This window comes from Agelaius tricolor, unplaced genomic scaffold, assembly GCF_023055355.1.
Source record: "Agelaius tricolor isolate 1412-34295 unplaced genomic scaffold, bAgeTri1.0.p SCAF_12, whole genome shotgun sequence".
Classification (NCBI taxonomy): domain Eukaryota; kingdom Metazoa; phylum Chordata; class Aves; order Passeriformes; family Icteridae; genus Agelaius; species Agelaius tricolor.
The window spans coordinates 3,637,918-3,665,316 of NW_027269272.1; the positions used below are offsets into that span (position 1 = coordinate 3,637,918).

The 27,399-nt window shown below is 40.9% G+C and overlaps 1 protein-coding gene across 2 annotated transcripts in view; it reads right to left on the reverse strand.

Annotated features, from left to right (window-relative positions):
- The window catches only part of PIK3CB (phosphatidylinositol-4,5-bisphosphate 3-kinase catalytic subunit beta), a 92,210-nt gene that overhangs the window by 36,068 nt on the left and 28,743 nt on the right, over positions 1 to 27,399 (reverse strand). For both annotated transcript variants that reach the window (XM_071437153.1, XM_071437154.1), the window contains 3 exons: positions 15,993 to 16,108; positions 1,542 to 1,727; positions 282 to 507 (listed from right to left, as the gene is read on the reverse strand). In XM_071437153.1, coding sequence (XP_071293254.1) covers positions 282 to 507; positions 1,542 to 1,694 — 379 coding nt within the window. In that variant the 5' untranslated portion in view covers positions 1,695 to 1,727; positions 15,993 to 16,108. The remainder of the gene's footprint in view (positions 1 to 281; positions 508 to 1,541; positions 1,728 to 15,992; positions 16,109 to 27,399) is intronic.

The window sequence follows — 27,399 nt, forward strand, 5'->3', positions numbered from 1 at the left end:
AATAATAATATCTATTTTCTCCTCATCTACAAAATAAAATTTGTTCCTGATTGATGTAGTAATACAATGCTGAAATGCAATACAGAAAGTAGCTTTAAATAACTTGCACGTGCTTCATGTTGAGTATTTAAATTCTTTCCAATTATATCAGTACTTGTTTGACAAAGGGAAATACTGAATTTTTAACAGCTTTTTCTTTAAATCCACTCCTACCTGCCCAATTAAGAGCCTCATACACAACAAAGTTTAACATCATTTCTCAAAACAATAAATGGAATTACCTTTGCCTATAAGGACACCTATTTTCGAATCCAACTTTTCTCCTGGATCACAGTTCCTTGTCACTAGTTTAAGGACAGGAAGAAAGGGTCTAACATCACAAAGTCTCCGTGTTTCATCCTCTAATTCTTCATGTACAGCAGTCTGATTCACACATGAGAACATGTAAGAGTCAATCTCCATGAGGAGATGAAAGAGTGGGTAGGAATGTGCCTGCTTCCATAATAGCTGCAATGAAAACAAAGAAATTAATGAAAAAACCCCAAAACCAGAAAATAGGGACAGATCTTAAAGTACTGAAGGTAACATTCATTTCCATTTATGTTCCCCAAAAAATAGAAAAGAAGTATGTTTGCTAACTTGTTTATATTTTACCACTATAAATCACTGTATGTTTACTTTGTCTCACTTCTAGTCTCTATCCTGAGTGTTTTCCAGGACAGACCTCTGGGTTGGCATCAGCATTCCTCTCCTTTGGGAAACAGCTAAACATCAACAGCATATATTCATGGCATGTCAAGTTTCCATGTGCCACAAGCAGCAAGGCAACCAGACAGTTCAGTTCCAATCCCTTATTGCTGTCACTTACACATTTGTTTTCAAAATCTTTATCACTTGAAATCATTTGATATATTAGGAGTAGGTTAGTCTGTGTTGTAATTCATTCACTGGGAAAGGTTACTGAGGAATTAGGCAATGTCCTCACATGGCCATTATCTGATCAAAGGTCACTAGATTGCTTTTTAGTGTCTGTGGTCACTTCCTCACATCCTCCCCCTTCCCTTTGTCTGGACATTCCATCGTGTTTGAAGTGATGCTCCAATTTGTACAAAACCTTTAAGAAGAGGCAGATGCAGTTTTTAAAGCAATTCTCTTTGGTGCCAGTCAACAGAAGCAGGAGCCCAATCTGTGACTTCTGCACTAAAAATCTAACCAAGGCAATGTTAGCTCAGCAAACAATGGACTGTCAGTGTGTTAGGAAAAGGTTCAGAGTAGCAGTACAGTATTAATATAGAGCTATGAGAATCACCTCTGCTGAAGTATAATTATCAGCAAGAAGCCACTTTCCAAACCTTGCCATCTGCCCAAACCCAGTGCTAACCCCCCAGACACACTTCTTGTTCAGTCAAGCTGCTGGGCACGTGCCTTCAGTACCTCATTTCTATGCCTGCTAAACCTCATGACTTGATTTGCCAGAGGGCAGGACAAAATCAGAACCAGCCCTCATTCCAAACCTCAGCTAACTGCCCATTTGGTGTTACCTGTTTAATCTGAGAGATGGTGGCATCTCGAGGGACGTCCAGGTTGATGTAGATTCCAGTGGGCAACAGGAAGTCCACAGATATTGAGCCATCAGCACCAATCTGTGAATCCACTGCCCAGATGTCAAGGCTGTCTGTCACGGCAGGAGGCATTATGGAATCTCAATAATATCATAACCACATGGCCTTAGGGGAGAAAAAAAACCCTAAAATTCAGTATACTTAACCTTCTATAATTAGACACACATTTTAAAGTCTTTGGAAGGTTTACATAAGCCTGCTTTGTACAGCTCAGCTTACAACTCTGAGGTCTCATATGCCAGTATTGCAAACACATAAGCATATTTTTACTCATTAATGTTATTTAATACAATAAAAGTATTTGCCTGGAAAAGCACTATTGTTGAGATGTTTATATCATTAAAACTAAGTAATAAGAGAAAAAACTAATTAGAGGTTAGCTGAAATAAAGTTAGAAATTCATTTCAATTCTCTCTAAAACTTTACCTGCATAAAACACAACCAAAACAAACTTCATGGATGAAGAGTGGCAATATTTCATATGAAAACTCATGATCAGTTCCATTATTTTATTTTCTGCAAGTTTCCTCTTAGTTGTCCATGAATGTGGCCAGTGACATTCAACCTGAAAGTCTGCATTAATAGCAGGAAAAGTTTCTTTGACTCTAGTACACACTGCAGTAGTAGAAAGTGCCATTTTCCTCTGCAGACACTTATCTCAATTGGTTCTCACCCTCAGAGAAGGATCACTGAACTCCACCCATGGAGGAAGTGCATCCCTGCAGGGTAGGAGGAAACCCTGCCCATGATCTCTGTGGCTCACTCCTCTGCCCTCCTGCTGCCTGCCCTCTGTATTTCAGCACATTCCTATTTACTGTGATTGCTGCCACTGGTTTTTCTGGCATTCCAAGGCTTCTTTTGTGATTACCACTCTCTAAAGCTGAGTTTTCCCTTCAGCCACGGCTCACTGAATCATTTACCTTCCTCCTCATCCAGACAATGCTCCTCAGCTGCCAAAGGCATGGGGAGCATTGGGAAACACTACAATCCAGCACTTTAACAGACAAGTTACCCCTGCATCTTTTGAATTCTTGTTGAACAGAAAATGTCAGAATGTTCAACTCCACTCACAGCTTTCCAACATCTCAATTAGTCCTTCCCTTCCCCACAATGGATAACAGATGATGCCAGCAGCACAAAATCAACTTGTCAGTTCAAAGCTGCCTCAGTATTTGACAACACACTCCATCCCACCTCTAAGTGCCACATAAATACACTGAAAAACAAAAGCCAGATCATTCCAACACCTTTCCACCTGGCCTTAGCAAAGCTGTGAGGACCAGCACACGCTGCCAACACATCTTGTAACCACATTAATGCATGGATCATTTCACATTTCACTTGTACTAGATAAAATATAGCAGAGTTTTCATTAATGCCAAATAAAACACCTTTAAATTTCAGAAAGCATAAGGACATAAGGAAAAACATTTTTTTTCTCAATAGAAGCAATAATTAGGGGGCCTCTACCATCATCGCTATCTAAAATAGTTTTACCACCATTATGTGCACATTTTCATCCAAAAAAAATCCACTACACTGAACATAAGTAATTCGAGGTGGTAGTATGGTAAAAATAACAACTCAGATATGAAGATCTTTTATTTGAATTACCACAGTTTACAAATCCATCCATTGATCACTGGACATGCATGGTGTGTGAGCTCTAAGCTGTCTAAAGGAAAGCAATAAAATGCTTCCCCACCATTACACCCAGCACAAACTATGTTATTGGAATAAAACAACATCTACCCAAAAAACCAACCCAGACAAAATGTCTAATTCCTCATTGCCAATCAGTATATTTTCCACAAGCTGCTGTTTAATGGGAAACTATTTGTTTTCCTCCATCCAGTTACTGGCACTCATAAAATGCTGGCTGCAATTCTGTTGGAACTGAAATTAGCAGTCAGTGAAAAATACTAATACTGTACATTTTTCATATTTGGATACTCACATTTGCAGTTATTTTCTGTGGTCATGAGGGTAAAATAAAGAGGTATTTCCATTACAAAGTGTTACTTGGACAGGTACAGCAGCAAGAAAACCTGGTTTATGTAGTTATTTTGTACATAGTTCATTCCTGCTTTAATTCAGTGTATCTTTTCTATTTTCATCCTCTTTCAGATGTTTTCCACAGTTGCAGTTGTGGAAAACACTTTAGTGCATCAACAAGAGTTTAAAATCTTCAAAAAAACATGACTTAAAAATGCTGTTCCATATCCTGGAGCCCAAACACCACAACAGAGAGTTATAAAGTTCTTGTAAGATACTTGTTTATAATTACAGATTCCCAGCACAGACACCAGAATCTTTTACAATTCCATTTGCATTTTCAGCTAAAAAGGGAAGAGAAGCCATCTGACCAATCTGGGCATGCTGAGGAGCTATTCTTGCCTGCAGGCACTTACTTAACATTTCCTTCCTCAAGGAAGCAGGTCAGTGTGCTTTGCAGGCAGCACCCCTTCTGCCCCAAGAGCTGACATCACAGGCTGACAGAACCAGGTTGTATCCTGAGAAACTCAACACTGCCAACCCACAGCAGCTCTGGGGATGAGTCACGGCCCCAGCTGGGCCATGTGTGGTGACTAACTCTCAATATCACATCTAGGAACTGAAACAAAGGCAAAAAGCCATCTGGATTGGGAGTACCAGCAGCAGAGACATTTTAAACAACTTCCAGCTAAAGGAAAAAACCAACAATTCAAATAATAATAAAAAGCTATTTCAGGCTGTTAACCTCATAGCTATTCCTGCCCACTGCCACAGTAACAACAACCTCACTCACAAAAGAAGGAAGTAATTAAAGCAGCACTTAACCTTGGCTCCTCAAGTGTCTAATCAATGACTTGGAATTTCACAGGAGCAAAGCCCACTACAAAATGCCTTTCTAAGGTACAGGTAGTTCTGACAGCATTCAAACCTTCCCATCTAAGTGTAAATTTTCTCTAAGCTTTAACCTGCAAATTTCAGATTCATATATTTGTGTGTGCCCACAAATGTGTCTCCCTCCTAATCAATTTGTATTTTAATGTACCAGCAGTTCTGCCAGAGCTGCTTCTACTAATGGAAAGAAATGGAATACAGATGAGTAGAACATCTGCAGAAGAAGGAAATTTATCACGCATTTATTTAATGTACACAAAGAAGAAGCCCTAAAACAGGATTTCTCAATTGGGTGTTGCTGTTGTGGTTTTTAAAGGACTTTCCATCTCTAGGCAGACAAAAGAATTTGCTCTGGTGCTAACAGCCTCATTCTAGAATGCAGGAGACCTTACAGCTTTTCCCTCACCTCCCAACAAAAGTACATCTCCTCATTTAATCAACAAGATCACTTGGAAAGGAAAATGGAAAAAAAACAAACAAAGAAAAAAAAGAGCTACCAGAAGCAGGCTGCTTCTTGGCTGATTTCTAAAATACTTTAAGGACAGACACAGTCCAAAGTAAGCTGCAGATATTTTTATGTGAATTGCAGCCCCCTCATGTTTTCTCCCTAACCATAACAGAACTAAAATCATATGTCCAGGTTTTACAGAGCAGGTACAAAACTAGTTTGGGAAAAAAAAAAAAAAAAGTAGGCAACACTTCCAGCAAGCGTTGGCCACCAGCAGAAGCAGTGGAACATTGCACTGTACCAGTTAACAAGACCCAGACATTCAGAACATCCCCAGGAGTTTCAGACCAATTCTTCACACCAAAGGCTCAGCAGGATTTCAAAGGCTGTGGTTACACACTGGGGCTGTGCTCTCTTTCCAAACCACCCACCCATTCTCCTGAAGGCAGGCAAGACCATCCTGTGCCAAACTCAAACTCAAATCCATCGTGGCTCCTTCAGGACATTGCTGAGAGCCCAGGACCACCCAGCTCCAAGGGCTTCCCACCACTGCAGGCAGAGCTGGAGAAATCGATTGTACCTGGGCTGGGGAGTTAACTTGGACACACATACAGGATTAAATCAATTGTACCTGTCCTGGGTAGTTAACTTGCACACATATAGGAATTAAATCAATTGTACCTGGGCTGGGGAGTTAACTTGCACACATATAGGAATTAAATCAATTGTACCTGGGCTGGGGAGTTAACTTGCACACATACAGGATTAAATCAATTGTACCTGGGCTGGGGAGTTAACTTGGACACATGTACAGGATTAAATCAATTTAACCTGGGCTGGGGAGTTAACTTGCACACATACAGGAATTAAATCAATTGTACCTGGGCTGGGGAGTTAACTTGCACACATACAGGAATTAAATCAATTGTACCTATGCTGGGTAGTTACCTTGCACATGTACAGGATTAAATCAATTGTACCTATGCTGGGTAGTTACCTTGCACATGTACAGGATTAAATCAATTGTACCTATGCTGGGTAGTTACCTTGCACATGTACAGGATTAAATCAATTGTACCTGGGCTGGGTAGTTAACTTGCACACATACAGGATTAAATCAATTGTACCTGGGCTGGGGAGTTAACTTGCACACATACAGGAATTAAATCAATTGTACCTGGGCTGGGGAGTTAACTTGCACACATACAGGAATTAAATCAATTGTACCTGGGCTGGGGAGTTAACTTGCACACATAAAGGAATTAAATCAATTGTACCTGTGCTGGGGAGTTAACTTGCACACATACAGGATTAAATCAATTGTACCTGGGCTGGGTAGTTAACTTGCACACATACAGGATTAAATCAATTGTACCTGTGCTGGGTAGTTAACTTGGACACATACAGGATTAAATCAATTTTATCAGTACTGGGTAGTTAACTTGCACACATACAGGATTAAATCAATTGTACCTGTGCTGGGTAGTTAACTTGCACAGGTACAGGATTAAATCAATTGTACCTGGGCTGGGTAGTTAACTTGCACAGGTACAGGATTAAATCAATTGTACCTGGGCTGGGTAGTTAACTTGGACACATACAGGATTAGATCAATTTTATCAGTACTGGGTAGTTAACTTGCACACATACAGGATTAAATCAATTGTACCTGTGCTGGGTAGTTAACTTGCACACCTACAGGAATTAAATCTAGAAGGTGCAAATATCAAAGAGTGCTGACCAAGGAGATACAAAGGACAAGTATGGGAGGGAGTTTGTAAGGTTACCCTGAAATTAAGAGCTGCCCAAGAACATGCTCACAGTGAGCCTGTCTGGAGCACTGCAAAAAATGAGACATGGAATAACAATGCAATGAACTCTCCTTTGAAAATAATTTATCATATCAGCAAAAGACTTAGACATTAAAAAGTACCAAATCCACTTTGTCATCAACACTCAACATTTATCTGAGTCAGATAAGTTCTTCTAAAACCAACTTTTTGAAGAATGCAGCAATTATGAAAACTCACACTGTGTCATTAAATCCTTTACTTCTGAACTCACCACAAATCCCCTATCACTCATCCTCTGAGATGTTTTTCTGTTGTTAAAAGAATACCAACATAAAATCCAATGTAATGTTCAATGTTTTATCTTGAACTATAATCCAGAAGAATATTAATCAAACAGAAGTAAAAGAAGCTGCAAAGAAGGTGGTAATTATAAACACCATATAATGCAGTGCCAGAGGAAAATTTTGATGGCCTGTTATCTCTCCTAGTATTTATTCTCCTGAGCACCAAGTCTTTGGAAAAGTCTTTAGAAGAGCTATCTTCCATCTGAAATGATGTCACCCAGCCCTGAAATGTGGTCAGTTCTCTCAGCATGAAATCAGTGTGCTATCATCCCAAACAATTGGCAGAAAGTTGGAAGGGAGGATCATTTATCTATTGAAAAGTAACTTTCCGTAAGTTTCCTTTACACCACCTCTTTGAAACTCAGGTGCATTTTAAGGGCACATAAATATCTACAGCTCTTCAAGTTAAATATAAAGCTGAATTTGTTCTTCTTTTTTACTAAACCTATGAATATTGACATAAAGGACGAGTATCAGAAGCAAACTTGTTTTGGATAAAAACTAAGGGCACTCTGCTTATCCACATTTTTGCTTTATGCAATAAGTTGTTACAACTGTTGAGCATCACATCCAAGACAATCATCACTGTGATCAATACAGCTCTTTATCTACTGCTTGCTCTGTCATGTGGCAGTCAAGGGGCTAAAAAAAACCAGAAGTCTTGCAGTAGTGAAAAGGGCCAGCCCATGCAGACACACAAGAACAGTGTTTGAACAGTATCTCACTGTCCAGAACAGACGAGATGACAATCTGACCACAGTCTTTTTCTAGGAAATGGCAGCAGCACATCACGTAGTCTAAGTAGGAGAAACACTGAGCACTCACACAACACAACCATTGTAATCGTTTTTCTAACCATGTAAACATCTAGTACTATAAAAGGATGAGCAAGCTATAAATGAAATATTTGAGAAGAAACAAGGGAAAAGAACCTAGTAGAATGATGGAAAAGGAGTCTGACTATGCAGGAAGACTTATGTCCTATGAAACTTAGAAGGCCTTTAGAAAAAAGTTTTTAAAAAGATTGAAAAAGTCTGATTTCTTCTGAAGACACTAAAGACAAATATATGCATTAGATGAGGGGCAGTTCACAGCTCTGTAGAACTACATTCTCTTCTGTTCCTCAATCTGTACCAAATTCCTGGGAGCTGTTCTGCAGCCCAGGGCAGTGCCCAAGAGCTGCCTGGGACTGCCACAGGCTGTCACAGGGGCACTTTGGGCACCTGCTTGACCCTCTCCCCTCATCACTCCTGTTCCATCTCATCAGCTCCTATCCCCTGCCCCCATCACTCCTGTTTCCTGTCCTCGTTCCATGCTCCTGTTTCACTCCCTTCATCACTCCCATTCCCTCTCCTCATCACCTCTGTTCCATCCTCTCATCAGTCCCGTTCCATCCTTCCCCTCATCAGTCCCATTCCATCTCCTCAGCAGCCCTATCCCATCCCCTCATCAGTTCCATCCCCTCATTGCTCCCGTTCCCTCTCCCCCATCGCCCCCATTTCATCTCATTAGTTCTGTTCCCTCCCCTCACCGCTCCTGTTCCCCCCACCCCGAGGGCAGCTCTCCCTGAGGGCAGCCCACAGCGCTTTTCAGCTTTGCCCGTTCCTGCCGTCCCCTCCGTCCCGCCACGGGCACACACAATGTTAACACCAGGCACACAGTGTTAACACCGGGCACACAGTGCTAACACGGAGCACACAGTGCTAACACGGAGCACACAGTGCTAACGCCGGGCACACAGCGCTAACACCGGGCACACAGCGCTAACACGGAGCACACAGTGTTAACACCGGGCACACAGTGCTAACACCGGGCACACAGTGCTAACACCAGGCACACAGTGCTAACACCGGGCACAGGCACGCCCCGCTGGGCACGGCCCGAGCGGCCTCGCCCCTGCTGTGGCAGGCTGGGCATGCAGGGGGGCGCGGTGAGAGCGCGGCCCTCACCCACGGAACGGGCACGGGGTGACACCGGGGGTAATGGGAATCACAGAATAACCAGGCTGGAAGAGACTTTCAGATCATCAAATCCAACCCAGCCCCAACACCTCAACTAAACCCTGGCACCCAGTGCCACATCCAGGCTTTATTAAACACACCCAGGGATGGTGACTCCGCCACCTCCCTGGGCAGCCATTCCAATGCTTTATCACTCTTTCTGTAAAAAACTTTTCCCTAACATCCAACCAATATTTCCCTTGGCACAACTTGAGACTGTGACCTCTGCCTATGTCATTTGTCACCTGGAGAAAGAGCCCGAGCCCGCCTGGGCACAGCCTCCTTTCATTTCAGGAGCTGCAGAGAGCGAGCTGCAGGCGAGTTTGGTTTAAAGGTATAAAGCAGCACTGCCTATTCCAGCAGTGCATGAGTGTAACCATGATATTTTCTGAAAATCCTTTCCTTAGGATTTTTCCTCCTGAGAAGCTGAGAGGCCTCAGGAACAAAATGTACCCAATGGTTATCTGCTGCTGTGGAATGCAACAGGTGCATCTGGGATTGGGCTCATGTGCTTGTTTCTAATTGATGGCCAATCACAGTCAGCTGGCTCAGACTCTGTCCCAGACACAAGCTTCTGTTATCATTCTTTCTTTTTCTATTCTTAGCTAGCTTTCTGATGAAATCCTTTCTTCTATTCTTTTAGTATAGTTTTAATATAATATAGATCATAAAATAATAAATCAAGCCTTCTGAAACATGGAGTCATCCTTGGATCCCTGTGAACACAGTCACACGTGTGCCATTGCAGACCATGGAAACCCTGCAGACCCTCCATGGCAATTCTCATTTAGCCCTACAGTGAACCCACTCAAGGTTCTGGCCTTCTACAGCTGCACAGGTGAATTTCCAGCCAAACTGCTTCCAAATCTAAAAATAAAATACAAGCAACTTGATGATAAATACAAATGCCTAAATCAGCAAAGCAGAGATATTTCCACTCCACAAATATCACGGGTATCTACCTACAATAGCAAAGATTTTAAGAACTCAAGACATCTACAAAGTAGACTGGAAAGTTATTTTTAAAGATCATGTGGTACTATAAATATTTCCCAGCAGTTTAGTTCAACTGCCACATGAGCTGGCCCTATGGAATGGAAAATTAAATGTCCATTTAGTCAGGGTTTCTCCAGAAATCAGAATAAAAATATCACCATTTAGTTTTCTAAAAATATCTATGTACGGAAAACATAAAAGGCCTTTCTCAAAGGCCTCCTTCCCTCACAGTGCTCACACTGGTACCAAGAGTGGTCTCTCAGCCGTCAAGCCTAGATTGTCTCATTTTCCTCATGAAATACAGCTAATTTTCCACAAACAAAGATAATTTCATTTGATTTTTTTTTATCCCAGGTCCCTGATTATTTTGCCTGCTCATCTCCTGTAGCATTATTCCTCTGGTGTTCCCATAACATTATGCACCAAGTTTTAAAACCTGAAGTCAGGATTTTAAACCCCGAGTTAAATTAAGGCTTTTAAACAATGAATGCAGTTTCTACTCAAATATTAATGCCTCTAAATAAAAGTGGCCCAGTTTTCAAGAAATGCTGACCACCTAAATTTGCAATTGACTTACACAGGACTCAGAGATATGAAAAAAATGCAAAGATGTTAACTGGTTACAAATTAAAATTTAATTTAAGTGACTTCATTTGAACAGATGGTTAGATTAGATTACCTGTAGTCATCCCTTTTTACAAAAGTTATTCTACAATTCAATGACAACTGTGTCATTGAATATTCAATATATATTCAATTTTATATATATATATTCATATATTCATTATATATGTTCATATATATATTATATATATAATATATATATTGAATATATTCACTCATATATTCAATTTATATTCATTATATATATATATTCAACTATATTCAATTATAACTGTGAATAAGACTGTCTTCAGAATTTTTTTTCCTGGAAAACAAGTCTACATATAGAGAACAACACTACTAAAATGGTATTCCAGACTCAGAGGAACTTATGGACTTGGCTGGCACAAGAAGGAAAATCTTACTTCCTGTTACTTTATACTTGGGCAAGCACACACATCTGCTGCACCCTCTGAAGAATATCCATGAGGAACTGAACAAGTGAATAACACTTCAGTCCCAGTTTCAGACAGACTTCTGCCAGTGGCCAGGCAGGAGGTTATTCTGGAACAGCAAACAGGAACACAGCAGCTTCTCACAGCCAATTCACAGGCATCCTCTGCTCTACCCTGAGATCACTGCACAGTCACATGGAAATAGAAACAGGTTCAGGCCATCCTTCTGAATTGTGCAAGTAGACTGAGTTACAGGGAGAAGAAAAACTCCTTTCACATTTCCATATTGCCGTGTGAAACTGTCTTTAGAAGCATCCAATGACCAGATCACACACAAGCTGGGCCACTATGGGAAAACATCCCCTTTCAGCTGGCTGGAATGCAGTTCTGCATGGTTGAGTAGGAAGGAGTATAAAGGAATGGAAGAAAACAGCAGCTCAGAAAAGCACTGTCATATGAGGAACAGTTCATTTGACACCTTTACCAACAGAGTCAGGGAGAGAAAAAGGAGAAAAGCTCAAAAGAAAAAAGCCCAGGCCAGTTATTCAGGATTCTATATCAACTGGGCTGTGAGAAAACATCTGGTAGAATCACCTTTAGAGGCATTTCTAACCAGCTCTCTTAGATATTTCAGAAAACTTCAACAGCAGCAGGCAGAGTGAGCCCTGGCACGAGGGGCAATGCATCTGCAGATGCTGTTCCTGTGCAGAAAGGAGGGACTGAAGATTTGGGAACAGATCAGAGCTGGTGAGTTCTCAGCCCTTTTGACCCTGCACTGGAGATACTACATGAACTAGAGAGAGTGCTGCCTTTTTCCCAGCCTGGAAATGAAACTTGAAATAATTTTAGTAAAGAGGTAACATAGGAGTAGATCTTTATTTGAAGGCCTTCAGGGGCAGTTATGGAGAGATCATGTTAAAAAATCATGAAAAAAAAAATAAAAGAAAAAAAGGCAAAAACCAGACAGCATCAGGAGGCCAACATGACATGTTAGGCTATGTTGAGTTCCAAGAATAGACCAAACATTGAAATGATGGCACACTCACTTGGATATTTTAAACAAACAAACAAAACCAAGCTTAACAAAACAGGTGAATGGAGGGGGCAGGAGGGGGACTGGACAGTCAGACTGAATGGGAAAAGAGGAGGAGGAGGAGCTGAAGCAGAACAAAGATATGATTTGAGGCCAGGCAGTCAGGTGTTCCTCTAAAGCAGCACCAGTGCTGGTGCCAGCACAGTGAGGGTGCAGGGAGAAGCAAGAGGAGTGGCACAGGAGTGGCACAGGAGTGGCACAGGAGTGGCACAGGAGTGGCACAGTGACAGCTCCTCGCAGCCTCGGGGCTGCCTGGCCACTTGACAGCTCTTAAGATCATTACAAATTGTAGGCAAAACCACAGCCTAAGCACCTGGCTTTCTAACAGCCCAAGCTATTATTAAACTACTCTGCAGTGTCTGTCATGAATCTGAAAAGATGCATTAATAATCTGAGCTTTTATTACTTTATTGTACTAAGTAAACTGTAAATAAAACTTCTTTGTTAAGTCAACTGTAGAGGCCCTGTCATTCCATTGCTCAACAAGAATTGTACCTGACTTCTTAACAGTCCAACAACAAAACTAGGAAATAATAAACCAGGATTAGTTCTGCTCTCTGGGATTTCCTTGCCTGTTCTACCACTCAAAATAATTTTTTATTCCACTGTAAAGACAACAGAAACATTCCACTTATAAGACATATAAATATAAAAATAGTTCATATTTCCTCTCCTTTGGAATTGTACAAATGAACCTAGAGCATCAAATCTCACCAGGAGCTGGTTATTAAGATGTTACATCTAGATAACATTCTACTGTAAAAAAAGTTAAAAACTGAGGTTTTCCTCTAAGTGGATGGACACCTTGTCACACAGGGACTAAAAGATTCACCTTTTAATTATTTCTGGGATTTTGATCAAAACCTCTAGGAAAGGGGATTTAGTCTCCAGCAGACACATTGCATGTATCTACAGGGGGAGGTGAACCAGTGAAATAAAAAGCAGTTGAGGATCAAGGAGGAGTGAAATTTTCACCTACAAGGAGGGCACACAGCCCAAAACACACAAGCAGCTTGTGCTAATACAGAGATGCCATGCATCCTACAAAGTAGAAAGATGAGTTTTAATGGAAAAAAATATAGATTTTACATGTTTCATCTGACCAGGCATCCTTCCTGATGGGGTCTGTTTCTTACATAATCTGGATTTTTGCAGTTATTTTTCTTCCTACACCAGTTTCAATGCCCCCATCACAGATTCAGAGGTGGCTGCTCACAGCCATTTGTTACATGGACAGGACTGGTCAAGGACTGAGCAAACACTGAAGGAAATCAAACAACTCAACTCTAATGCAAATATTTAGATATATTTTATATATATTTTTCATAAAACTTATTTATAAAGACAAGTTGAAATACAATGCCATTTGGTAGAAAAACACAATTCTACAAACCCTTTTTGTCATGAAGATAAAGATAATAAAGCCAAAAGTAGCCCTGGCCATTCATCACAAGCACCAAAAAATATTTCAGATTAAGTAGGAATTACAGATTATTTGGCCTGAAAGGTACCCCTGGGAGTCAGCTGGTTCCAAGCTCAGCTCCAGCACTGAAGTTAAAGCACCTTGTTAGGAGTCTGCACACATAATTTTGCAAGTCTCCATGGATGGAGGCTCAGTGTCCCAGAAATAGAGCAGCCCTTGGAGCCTCCAGCATCCCTTCAGCAGGGCCTGGGGTTACTTTTCCCCAGCTGTGAGAGTCAGCATCTGCTTCTAAGACTTCACAAGAACTCCATCTGGCTTTTTAACTGTGAATAGAGATGCTGAGAGCACTTTATTTTAATGCTAATTGGAATTTAAAAAGTCCAATTGCAAAATACCTTGTGAGGATCCAAACACACACAAGCACACGAACTCCAACTAAAAACAAACAAACGGGTGGCAAAACATTTCTCCAAAAAGGAAAAATCTGAATTAATTTTAAGTTGTAACAATGGAATTCTCTGAGTCTCTTAAAACAAAAAAACAACAAAAAACCAAAAAGGGCAGGGGGGAGGGAAGAAACACAAGTTTACTGACTACTGAACACCTGAGCAAGTTTTGTGTCTGGCATAAGCCTAAGAACAATGATTTAAAATGACTAAAGCTGTCTCCAGTGGACATTCTTAATTTTACTTGTTTGGGGAGCTCAGCTGCAACTTTATTATTTATCTGTTTTAGTAACTTGATTACCAGAGTCAAGAATTAACTTGTCAAACTAAGTGTGCAGTTGGCAAATAGGTTGGTTTATTGTTTGTACTGGGACCTTGTGAACAGGTGCCTGTATTTCTACTGTGTAATCTAATAAGGCAGTAAAAGACAAATAACTCCACATAACACAGCTCCTGAACACTTCAGGGGTCAGAATTCAGAGTCAGGTGCCACAAGAATGTTGGATATGAGTATTTACCAGTCACTTGACATTTGGCCTAGATCAGGAACTGATGAAATTTAAATGTGCTGACTAAAAATTGTAGCATTTCTTTCAAGTACCTAGAGAAAGGGAACTAATGCACATCAACTTCTTTAAATTGAAAATTTTATAGAATTTTTTTCTTTAAGGCAGGAAATCGATCAATCCAAACGTTATTCTGTCAGTTAAACACACTTTGTTCAAAACACCAAGGATGAAAAGCTTTTCTTGTCTGATTAGGTTCCACAAACATTGTTCTACCCAAATTATGACACCCCCTACACATCTGTGTTCAAAGAAGAAGCTAAGAGGAGTCATTTCCTCTTGGTAATAGAGTAAAATGCTAAAATATACTTCTTGTAAAGTAAAATGACTTCTCACCCTTCTCAGTTCTAATGGCCAGATCTTTTTCACTCCCAGCCAGGCATTCAGGACTATTCCCAGTGACTCCTGCAGAGTTCCATTCACACTACCACACAGCAGGAGGAAAATGCATCAGACACATGCATTTTGCATATTACATTTTACATCAGACATATGCATTTAAAGTGCATCAGACAAATACAGCTTTTTCCCAGTTTCTAAGGAGAATATGTTTAAACATCTGACAATCCAATGCAAAGTGGCAGAGAAATGATTACATTTCTCATCTCAAGCACATGAAGGATACAGAAATTAAGAATTACACTATATCAGGATACAAATGTTTATTTATCTGGTAGCAAAAAGTGCCATCCACAGTAGCTGCATTAGGTAGAGAAGCTCCTTTTATCAGAAATGAGACACACATGTGTCAGCCCAGAATTCACAAAAGCTGGAAGTGAACTACAAACAGTGAAGGAAAGATGTCTCTGATATTCAGAAACTGAAAACCTAAGCAAGTTTGATGAATGATGGAACTGCAATACAGGACAAATAATACCCACAACAAAAATAAAGTCAGTCATAAGGGCCATGACTGGATAGTTACAGACCAAAAAAAACAAGTGTATTTTCAAATTCCCTGGAAAATACAAGCAGTGCTTTAACTCTTTCCAGCAAATAGGGGCTTATATGTAATGACATCTATACCAGACAACCCTCTGCTCAAAACCACAGGCAGCATACACAGCAGCCAAGAGAAAAACCTGAAAGCCATCCCAATCTCACAAGATACAAGTACTTCCAAGAGGGAAGATGGTTCAGTGAGAATCCATGAGTCCATTACCAGCTGATCAACTGAAATGAGTAGAGTCACCCATTTATATTTTTAATGTAACTACAACAAAGTTAAATACAATAGAAGCCTAACAATCATGCTGACTTTACAAGCAAAAGCCAATAGAAAACAACCCCAGAAAACCCCAGTCCTGTAATACTTACTCCAATGAACCTTCCCTGTTTCAGTTTGACTGTGTAGAGAAGATACTTTTATTAAACATTTTCTTCCTATTACTCTTGTTTTTTCAGAAGATTCCACGAGATGACCTCAATGTGATCTAAAAAAAGTAAAACACAATTTCAATAATGTTATTGACCAAATGAGAAAGTCAGCAATTTGTATTTGGTATAAAAGCTGCATCAACTTTCTGTGCAGAAATACCTAAATAATCACACTATTTTTTACTGCCTTCAAATACTACAGCACCACATTCCCACTGCACAATGTGATTAATCTAACAATTAAATTCATGTCAAATCCACAAACAACCTGCTAGCAGAAAGGAAAAAAAGGAAGTAATAATTTGAATATGCAATTTATTCTAATAAGTCTTATGATCATGAATTAGTCAAAAGCATTTTTAGCTGCTAGAAATATTTTCAAATTTTTGTACCCTTAATTTGAACCAGACTAGCAGATCTCCATTGCACTTAAAGCCAAAAAAAAAAGGAGACAGAGTTGCCTTCTTATCTTAAGCACATTTTCTCTTTTTCCTCTGGGCTGTAAGGTGATTTTGGTAGAGGTTTTTTGTTTGTTTGGGAGGATTTTGGTGGGCTTGGGTTTTTTTAAGAGTCTAATATCACCTGTAGTTCTACTATGGAGAAGCTGAGCTGATGACACAAGTGACCCCATATTCCTAGTCACAGTTCAACCTGTGACAGGTTCAGAAGGTCTCTCATCAACCCACACCCTGCAGATGTAGAGGGCAGAACATCTCCACAGAGCCAAGGCATTATCCTCTCAGCTGTACCCTGCAAATGGAGCTCTCAGGAAAGAGAACAAAAACCATTCAATCCCCTGAGCACCCAGCAGGGCTGGCAGCGTGCACTGATGCTATCTCCAGGTTTGTAGGCCAAGCCACAAAGCACAAGACATGCAACTACCCTGCACTTCCCATAAACAATTCTTCTTCTAAACCACACCAGGCAGGTCCCACTGAGCTCGTGAGAACTCATCACAGTGACCAGGAGGGAGGGAGGGAGGGAGGGAGGGCTGCCACTCCTCATCCCACAGAGCAGAATTCCTCTGGGAATTGGCACGTGGAGCCCCCTGAAGCAGCTCCAACTCTTCAGTGGCTTTGAGGGATAAATATTTACTGCCTCATGTACTTAGGTCTAAAAAAAGTTAAGTTACTGCTCCATGCACAACCTTCTGGTGCATAAAGGTGTTGTCACAAAATGGGTTTTCACCTGGTGTCCAAGAAGCCAGTCCACACACACTGAGTAATTTGATTTATTTACAGAGGCATGAGTTAGTCCAAAAACTTCTCATAATTAACGCCTAGGACCCTACAGCAGAGAACACACACAAGAGAAAGAAAATGACTAGAGAAAAATGAAGACAATAATATGTGATTTGGAAATTGCATGGACAAAGCATCAGTGTGAATTTCACAGAACCAAGGCTGAACTACAGGCCTGGAATTCATGTTTTACAGCCATGTCAATATTTGTGCTTGTGGAATCAGAAAAATCCTAATCAAAGGCTACTGGCCAGCAGGCAGGATCTTAGGAGGGGCTGTGAAATGCATCCTGCTATAGCTCACAGGCATGACAACAGAACTTCCACCCAAGGAAGAAATCCTGCATGACCTGTGGCCCCTCACACAAGGGGCACAGTGTGTGACTGAGCCATACCCATGGCAGGAGCAGGACACTGACCAAAAGCTGGATATTCCAAACTTCTAGAGGTTAAGGGCTAACTAGACACATGATGACCAATCAGATGGTGGGTGACCAAAAATTACCCAGGGTCTATAAATGGTACAGCTTAAACAAACCACTGCATTGTGAATAGCTGCTGTCACAGCTCCCTGTCCTGTTTCCCCTCTTTTCTCACAGCACTTTGGATCTCTGCAGCTCAGACATCACACTGACAACAGGCCGGTCCTCTACAACCAACTGTGGGGGATCTGCCAGCTCTTGAGACCTTAAACCATTTCTAAAGTACACAAACAAAGCACCCATTGCTACATCCAAGCATGAGAAACAAACCCTTCACTAGAGGATGAGAGTGTGCAGCCTTGTTTTCCTCACCAACCAACCCTTCCTGTTCTGCAGAGCAGCAGAGCAGGGGTTAACAGAGGTGGTACCCAAGGGCTGCAGATCACACATGGGCAGCCAGGACACTTCCCACCTTCACGAGTGGAGAATTTTCTGCTTACACCCAGCAGAGAGGGTACAAACCCTGCTGGCCTTTTACTGCCTGTGGGCAGCTGCTGAGGACTCCAACCACATCACAAACCTGCCAGCACCATCTTTGGGAACTGCCTAAGGACAGAAGGATTTGGAGGAACTGCCTCACAAACTTCAATCTCTGAGGACATCTCTTTTCCCCACTGCAGTTCTCTGGAGAACATGGGAAAAACAGAACTGGCAGCTGGACACTACAGACAGGCTCTCTTCTGGGTCTGCTGGGTGTGACCCCAGCCAGAAACACACCCCAGAACCACTCTGGGCCCACACCCATATAACTTCTTCTGACAGCACCCACCAGGGACCCAACAGAAATCCTTTTCCATTCCAGTTGCAACTTCTGCATGAGAAATTGCATTTGGCAAAATAATAATTTTCGTGAATCCTTTAATCACACCCTCATTACACAGATAGTGATTTTATGTAAATCACGACTTGTTTTTTCTAAAACATTAACAATCTTATGAGGCAATTCAGCAATCATAACACTGTGTGGTGGCAATCAAAATGCCTGTGACAATACAGAAAAACTTTTTAGAGCTCTTCACCTACACTCCCTATGTCCAAAGAAACACTTATGAATGTATTACCAAAAAAAATTATATCACAAGGACAGAAAGGGAGAAGAGCTACAGGAAACTTTTTCCTAAAATTCCTGTGTGGCATAATGTTAAACAATTACAAACCAAGAGAATAGGCCACTCACAAAGACAGAGAAAAGGAAAAAGAGAAGAGAGAAAAAAATAATTCATAAGCAATGTAAGGTGTCACATAGAAATTACTGGGCTAATTGTGGCCCTACTGTCTTCTGCTCTAAAACAATTTCTAGGCCCATCTGACAGGCTGCTGCTCTGTCAATTCTTCCAGAGAACACAAAAAATCCATTTGTCAGAGAGGATGCTCCAGGTTTACTTCAGGATAAGGAACTCTGAGTGGGCTGAATGACAAAACACAGCAGCTTCTTGGGTACTTCTCTGTGATTAAATCTCTTGCCCTGGAAGAAAACACTAAACAGGCATCAGGAGAGACTGGCAGAAGTTTAGGACAGTGATACACAGCTGGGGCATTTTAGAGCTTTTGGTTCACAGCTTTGGTCCCCTCAAAGCTGCCTTCAGCATTTCATGCTCTCAGCAGTGCTGACGACTGGACAAGTGAATATCAAAGTGAATTAGCTGCTGTGGCAATGAAGAAACTCACCATTTCACCAAGTCAGAGACAAGAAAGTGTGAAGGATCAGTAAATAGACCAACTATCTTCAACTTTAAAAAATACTGAAACATATAGAGCAACTCAGTCTGAAGTTCCAACAATAACAGACACAAAATTCTTCAAGAGCATTCACTGCCAGTAACTAAGCTATCACAACTCAAGTGCAGGAACTAAAAAACTGAGCAATGCACATGTGCCTAAATGACAGCAGCTTCCAGCTTCTGCACACTATGCACAGCTGAGGGCCCAGGCTGAAAATGCAGGTTGAATCCTAGCTCAGAAAGGAGTATTTCATGTCTGTTACACAGTGGTGTGTGCCAGCTGACCAGGGAGCAGAGCTCAACACAAGCACTGCCCCAGCAAAGCAGTGCCCAGAGTCCCCTCAGCAGCACAGAGCAGCTCTGACCTCTAAAAGGTGGCACCTATTTCTGCAGTGACATCAAGAGACAAAACTGACAGTGGACAGCACACTGCTACACACAGGACAGCATTCTTCTTTGTGCTCTACTTTTGCAGGTGTTGGTGTTTGGTCAGAAACCAGTAATATCCTTTGAAAAGCCTCAGACTTCTCTGAAATGTGAAACCCACATATCTTGTACAAAATCTTTTAACCAAAACTGAACAGGCACAGAGCAACAAGTTCCCACTGTACAAGAACAGACACAGAAAAAGAAAAAAAAAAAAAGGCAGAGACAGAAATTGCAGAGCACCAAATGAGTTCAAAAGAGATATCTATGTCAGAATTGTAAGTCAGGTTATGTCCATTCTTATTCCTGAAGCTGGGCAAAGCAGAGACCACTTAGCATTTTCCAGTATTATTCTTTAAGTTAAACAGATAAAAACATGATTTGAAGGCTAGATTCAGTTATGCCTTCATCCAGAAGTCGATACCATAATTACATTTCTGCAGTGGGTGACTGAGGGCAGGAGCCCTGTCTCCCACCACAGTGACTCACAGTCTGAGGGAGCCTTGCTCACCCTTCCCAGAGCTCTGCCTCACTGAGCCCTGGCTCACCTCTGAAATCCCCTGCAGTGCCCAACAGGCTCGGTTAAAACCCATTTATACTCACACAAGCACAGACTAATACGCTTCACAATGAATCATGTTTTCACTTGGTTACACGTGCTGCTGAGTTCCCTTCCAGTTTAGATCTGCAAGACAACATCAAAACGATCTTGCAGGTTTTCCCCTTGATTTTGAACATAGTCTTTCTTTTGAGCACAGTGATTCTTTAACAGGGTGTCAGTTACAGGCATTTGAATTTATCTGGGAGGGTGTGTCCCTCCCTCCCAGTGATGTATCCTGCTTGATGGTGCTCAAGGTTCAGTAACCCAGTAACCCTCCTGCTAATTCTATCTTAGAACTCAATCCGATTGGAGTTTTGAGGAAAATAATCGTTTTTCCTTACAATAAAGTCAAACTTAAGAGCAAAAGACTGTTGGCACTTACTGGCACTGGAAAATGAAGGACTTTCCATTAAAGCAGCAGGAACAAATAGTTCCAGACAGGAAGGAATCACCTGCACTATTCAGCATCAACAAACAGAAACTTAAACAAAAATAATTAGTTTTTATCTTCCCAGAACGTTTCACTTGTTTTTTTCCTGCTCTGTCACCTCCAAAAGAAATGCCTCTGGGCAAAGCAGAAGGGGAACACATCACTGCTAGGGAAGCTTAACAAAAAGAGGCTCCTAGACAGCAAATTTTCCTCTCACACTGTGCCAGACAGGCAGACATTCCCTGACCTGAGGGCAGAGGGCTGAGCTGGAGATGGGCAAGGACTGTGCTGAGGGAGACCCAGCGATGCCCTCAGCACTCAGGGCTGGCTGCCAGTGCTGATCACTTCTAATGACAAGTGCAGGGGAAGAGAAGCTCCCAGGAGAGGCTCTGGGCTGAAGGATGTGCTCTGTCTGCTACTCCATGCTTCAAAAAGCACAAAGTTCAAGGCTGCTGTGACGGTTCTGTGAAAACAGCAGTGTGTTTGTTATTTCAGATGACTCACAAACAAATGCTTAGATCTGCTTTCTACTGCTCCACAAACACAGAATCAAGTGAGCAACACTTTCCAGCTTTATAGTGCTCCACAAACACAGAATCAAGTGAGCAACACTTTCCAGCTTTCTAGTGCTCCATAAACACAGAATCAAGTGAGCAACACTTTCCAGCTGGTTTCCAGTTCCGCCGCAGCACGGGGCACAAGTGATGCCCCAGCTGGCTCAGCAGCCCAGGGCTGGGACAAAGCCCTGAACAGACTCATCCATGTGAAGATGGAATTCCTCCCAGGGCCCACAGATCACTTCCACCTCCACCTCCCTGCAGCTTCTCCACCTCTGGTTCACTCCATGGGCTGAGAGCAGTGAAGAGCTGGAAGCTGTGGTCACAGAGCAGTGCTCCTCCTCCCAGAAATCCTCACCTGCACGTGAAATGGGAGGCCCAAAGGCTTGAGCTGAGCCAGCCTAACCACTGAGCAGCAGTTTAGGCAGGTGCAGACAAAGCCAGCATCCTGCACAAGGCCTTGTGACACCTACAGAGGTGTTTGCAGGAGTCAATGAACCCCCCCAGCCAGCCTGGCTGCCATCCCTGCACACCCTCAGCAGCCCTGGCACCCAAATTCAGCTTTCCACATCCTACAACAGGCTGCAGGCAATAATAAAATATTTGATTCTGCATGGAATTTCATTACATCTGAAGCAGTGTTTAAGGACAGAAGTCTCAGGGGCAAGGGCAGGGGCATTAACTGCCAGCAGCACAGCAATTCCTGTTCCTGTTTCTTTGGTCTTCTATCACAACACAATCACATCCCATACTTTTGTTTTTTAAGCTGTTCCTGAATCTAGAGTTAATTACTGTGCAGAACACAAGGACTTACTCTCGAACAAAATTACCCCTGCAGCATTACTTTTAATAAAGAAACCTTATATTTGTTTAATGAGATCTTTTCAGCCATTCTCAAGTTTATGGTGTCCTTTCTCATTATTTCTCTCTGATTGCCCTAAACTCTGAAAGGCCAAGGTGCATAAGGACTGACAAAGCACTTCCTCTGAATTCAGGAACGCCTGAACATGGCCCTTATTGCTGATGCATTTTCTACTCACCACTGTGTCACAGACGTAAAAACACTGAAAAACACCACCTGGTTCCACCCAAAAGTTACTACATGAATAAATATTTACCTGCACTTTCAACAGAGAAATACAGCAGTGAGTCCTCATCCTGTTTCTGTGAAGATCCCACCACAATTACTTGAAATGTAATTAGGAGCACTGCTTGTGATTTCTGTTTCTTGTGATCTGTGTAGTCTATTTTCTTCACTATTTGCATGTCCCCACGTTTCACTTCCCAATTACATTCTGTGAAATGCCTAATATGGTGAAACTACCCAAATTTACTTCTATTTAGTTCCCAAATTCTGCTTTTTGTTGTGCTCATATTTGAATTTATAGAAATGAGAACACAGAATTCAAAAGCAAGACTGAACAATTTGTCAGTTATTAATTATTCTGAGCCATTTTGTGAAGGTGCTGCCCACCCTGCTCCAGGTATCACTTGAAAAGCTTTGTTCTTTATGATTAAAACAAACTCCCAAGTGTGGATTGCAAGGGACTATGAACCAGCACAGAAACAATGAATTTATTTTACAGGCATGCTGCTGCAGTCCATCTTGCTCTTTGATTCCAAATATTACCACATAATAAATAATAACAGCATTCCATCACTAACAACATGCCTACAGTAAATTCTACCTGAAACTAGAAGAAATCACTAAGAATAGTTCCTGTGCTGAGGAAGGAAAAATACAAGTATCTAATAAATGCAGTTTACCTCCAGCTACATCCAACACTCAAAAACAAATCTATTAGCTCTTTTAGATCATAAAAGTGTGCATTTTAATCTGCTCTTGCTCCCTACTCCCTCCTCTTTCAGGTAGTGAGGCCTCATAGAAAAAATATTTAAAATATGAAGCATAATTTCAGCATGATAATTTATAATACTATAATATATACTATATATATGTGTGTATATATATATATATATATATATATATATATATATATATATATATACACACACACTATATACTATAATACTATAGCCTGGGATTAGTTCAGATTTTTGAGTTTTAAGAACTCAAAATCTGAACTAATCCCAGGCTAGAAGCAAGGGAGTGCTTGGTTTCAAAAACAAAAACAAAACAAAAAATAAACAAACAAAATCCTAAACCCACCAAAACCAAAAACACACCACAAAAGAAAAACAAATACAAAAGACAATCCTCCTGTCCTCAAACTAACAGTTTAAATGTGAATCTGGATCCAAAAGTCAGATTTGAATAGTATTCACATTTTTTACACTGCCTTTGGACATAGCACCTAACATTACAGAATATTTGATGTAAGAACAAACTAACCAACCCAAACCCTTCCATCTTCCTCAGCTGCAGTGCTCAGCTCAGGAATTCAGACTACTGGCATTTTAGGGCTTCCCTCATTAATGAAAGGTTGCAGTCCAGTCACCAGCTACCTGTTTCACAGGCTCCTTTCTGAGAGAAGCAGAAGCATTTTGGGGTGCCAGGAGCCCTGCAGAGAGAAATTCCCTCGCATGTTGTGAGCAGAGGCTGAGCAGGGCTGGGCTGTGACTGCCCCAGTAATGGCACCTCCTCCTCCTCCTCCTCTGGCACTTCCACATGCAGGCTGGGGAGGATGGAGCAGAGGCTCCATCCAGGTACACTATGGGCTGTGTTTATTTTATATTCTATATTTTATATATTATTGTACATCGTATATTTTAGATATTATTATTTTATTTATCCTGCTGTCACTCAGTCATGACACCAGAACTGACACCACTGTCTGCCAACAGGCATCTCAAAGCCTGATAAATGAACATGAGCTCCTTCACTGCATTCTGCACCCCAGCCTGCTTCACCTCCAACCTGCAGGAGCAGGAGGACAGCATCTGTATTTAGGAAAGCAATTATTAAAATATGACAAAATCAGACACCCAAAAAGTGACTCTTGCAACCGAAAGCAAAGGCTTTTCAGTTTTCACACAAACAATGATGGCTTGATCAAGATAGAAATTTCTCAGCACCATACTTGACTGCAGAAAAGCTCAAAAAATATTTCCCTCAACTCCTTTCAAATTTTCTCCCAAGATAAGTGAGAAAGAAAACAAAGCCCCTGTAAAACCCTCCTTTACTTCTCACCTGTACATTGCAAGAAAAAAGTACATCACAGAATGACAGAAAGTTTAACAACAAACCATTGCCTTTGCCACCACACCCCAACAAATCTTTTTTCAGCTTAACTGGGTCTGTCAATCACCAAAATGTAGGTGCTTGAGCCTAAGGTTTCAGGGATATTGCCATTTTGAAGAACTCTTCTTGTATGGGGGTCTAGCCACTGCCTCTTTTTCAAGAAAATTGTCATTACATAGGTAGAAATGCTTGATCACTGCACAAATAGAGCTAAAAACCACCTGAAGAGTAACGTGCTACTTTCCTGGCCAACAAGTCCCCGTCAAATCAGCAATGAAGAAGCAACTTAGGGCATCAAGAGAGTGGAAAACTTTTACAGAAATTGGTATATATTGTCTGGTTCTTTCAAGCTTTATCAGTACAGCACACAGAGCCTGCAGCTCTCATTCTCCTGAGGCAATAACCCCAGGAATTCACCCCTAAGCAGTGATATACCAGGATTTTAAAAACTGGCACGTAGTGATGGGAAGACAAAAGGAGCCACCAAATGCTGAAGGCCTCTATAAATCCTGTACTTGGACATAATAAAAGCTGACGAGTTACCAAACTACAAATAAATCTGAAAATTCAGCCGTGGTTTGGGAAATTCACATGAAAAAGAAAGTAACTTGAGGACACTAAAATGATGAGCTGCAGAGATAGACTAAGGCAAGAATTGCTCTGCCTTCTCATGAAATTTACCCAGAAGTTAAATGGAACCGAAATAACTCAGAAAACAGCTATAAATAGAAAGGGGTTAATCATTCAAATTTCTATTCCCATGACAAGAATACACTAAAGACTAACTTTTTAATCTTATGATATGATGCTTTAAAAATACTTCAGCTGCTGCACTACAATCTGCCTCTACCTACTTTTTAAGAATAATTTCTCCTCTATTTTTTTAAGCACGATAAAGGAGATTTTCTTTTGACAAAACCATTTTCACTGACAGTCACCAAAGCGAGCCTGTGCATCAGCTGGAACAACTATATGTGATCACTTAAATGGATCTTTTTTTTAATGGGGCTATTTAAAAACACATTTACCTTTTCCCCATCCTATTATAAAGCACATAAAACTTATTTGTCATCGATTTCAACTAGCAGAGCTGCTACAAAGTATTTTTCAATTAAGTGTTTGCATTTATCCTAAAAGCAGCAGAGAAACTTAGACTCATTAGGGCTGGAAAAGGCCTCTAAGGTGATGGAGTCCAACTTGTCCCAGCACTGCCAGGCCCATCCCCAAGCCCTGTCCTCAGCATCACATCCATTGTATTTGTTCAAGGACATGAATTCAAGTTTACCATGCAAAGAAAGAAAACTGCCTCACCCTCTCTGCACAGATAAAAACACACACCAGGATAAGCCAATGCCTCTGAACTCACACAGAGCCTGTGACACACTTGGAAATAGAATCTAATTATTACAAATCCCCAGCCAGTGCTTTACTCACAGTATTTCCCATCCAAGTAAATTAATGCTGAAGCTTTTCAGTTAAACCAAATGGAGTATGAGAAATAATACAGAGAGAGAAGATCTTTATTCAAAATGTAGAAACAGATAAAGACTTCTGTCATTTTGTGGTGCCCAGCAGGTTTACCAGAAAGTGAGTTGTAACCCAGCATATCTGCAGTGACAGAAATTAGGACAGCACCCAATATCTGCATTCAGCTGCTGCAGATCACCATTGACTACTCATACAAGAAATTGTGACAAAAACTTTATTATGGTCATAACATTCTTTCCAACTTGTTAAGTTACATCCTCACATTCTTGCCAAACCTGCTTTTATTGAAGAACTCTACTAAACACTCAACTTTTCCTTTTTATGCAGAACTTTTCTGCTCTTCCCTCTCACTGCAACTCTTCACGCACCAGATTTATTTACAGCACCCAGAGGAAACAGAAGCTCCCAGTTATCAAAAGAGACTGCAGAATGCAAATAAACAATTGTTATGCATTTATGTCAGCTGGACTCTAATTTGTGCAGAATGACACTGGGTATAAAAAAAATGCTATCCTAATGTCACTGTCATGGTTTATGAAAAATCCCTTTGCCAGGATTTTTCTCCTGAGAAACCTCAGAAAAAAAAATGTAACAAAAATTATCTGATTGCTTGAAATGTGGTTTAGAAGTTGTTTACCAACAGGTGCACCTTTAATTAGTTCCATGTGAATTGTTTTTAATTAATGACCAATCCCAGTCCAGCTGTGTTGGGACTCTGGCCTGTCACAAGTTTTTTATTATCATTCTTTTCTAACCTTCTGATGTCTCCTTTCTCTTTCTTTAGTGTAATTTTAGTATATCATTTAATATAATATCATAATATAATAAATCAACCTGCTAAGAACTTAAGAGTCAATTCTCATCTCTTACCTCATCCTAGAGATCCTCACAACAACACCACAACAGTTAATAACCACATCCTAATAGTTAAAGCAACAATTCAGTAAACAAAACATCACTGCTGTTACTATTACTCAGACAAAAATAGAGTTAGGTCATTACTCTGAGCTTACTAAAATTTGCAACATAGCTAGAGGTCACCTAATTCAAGTGTAAATAAACATTTATATTAAAAAAATATTACCTCCCTACATTACTACCACTAGTAGGAGATGTAAAAAAGACCCTCTGAAGTGCTGGGGAAGTAAAACTGGCCTAGCATGAAGACTCTCAGTATTCTACACATCTGGAGAGTGATAT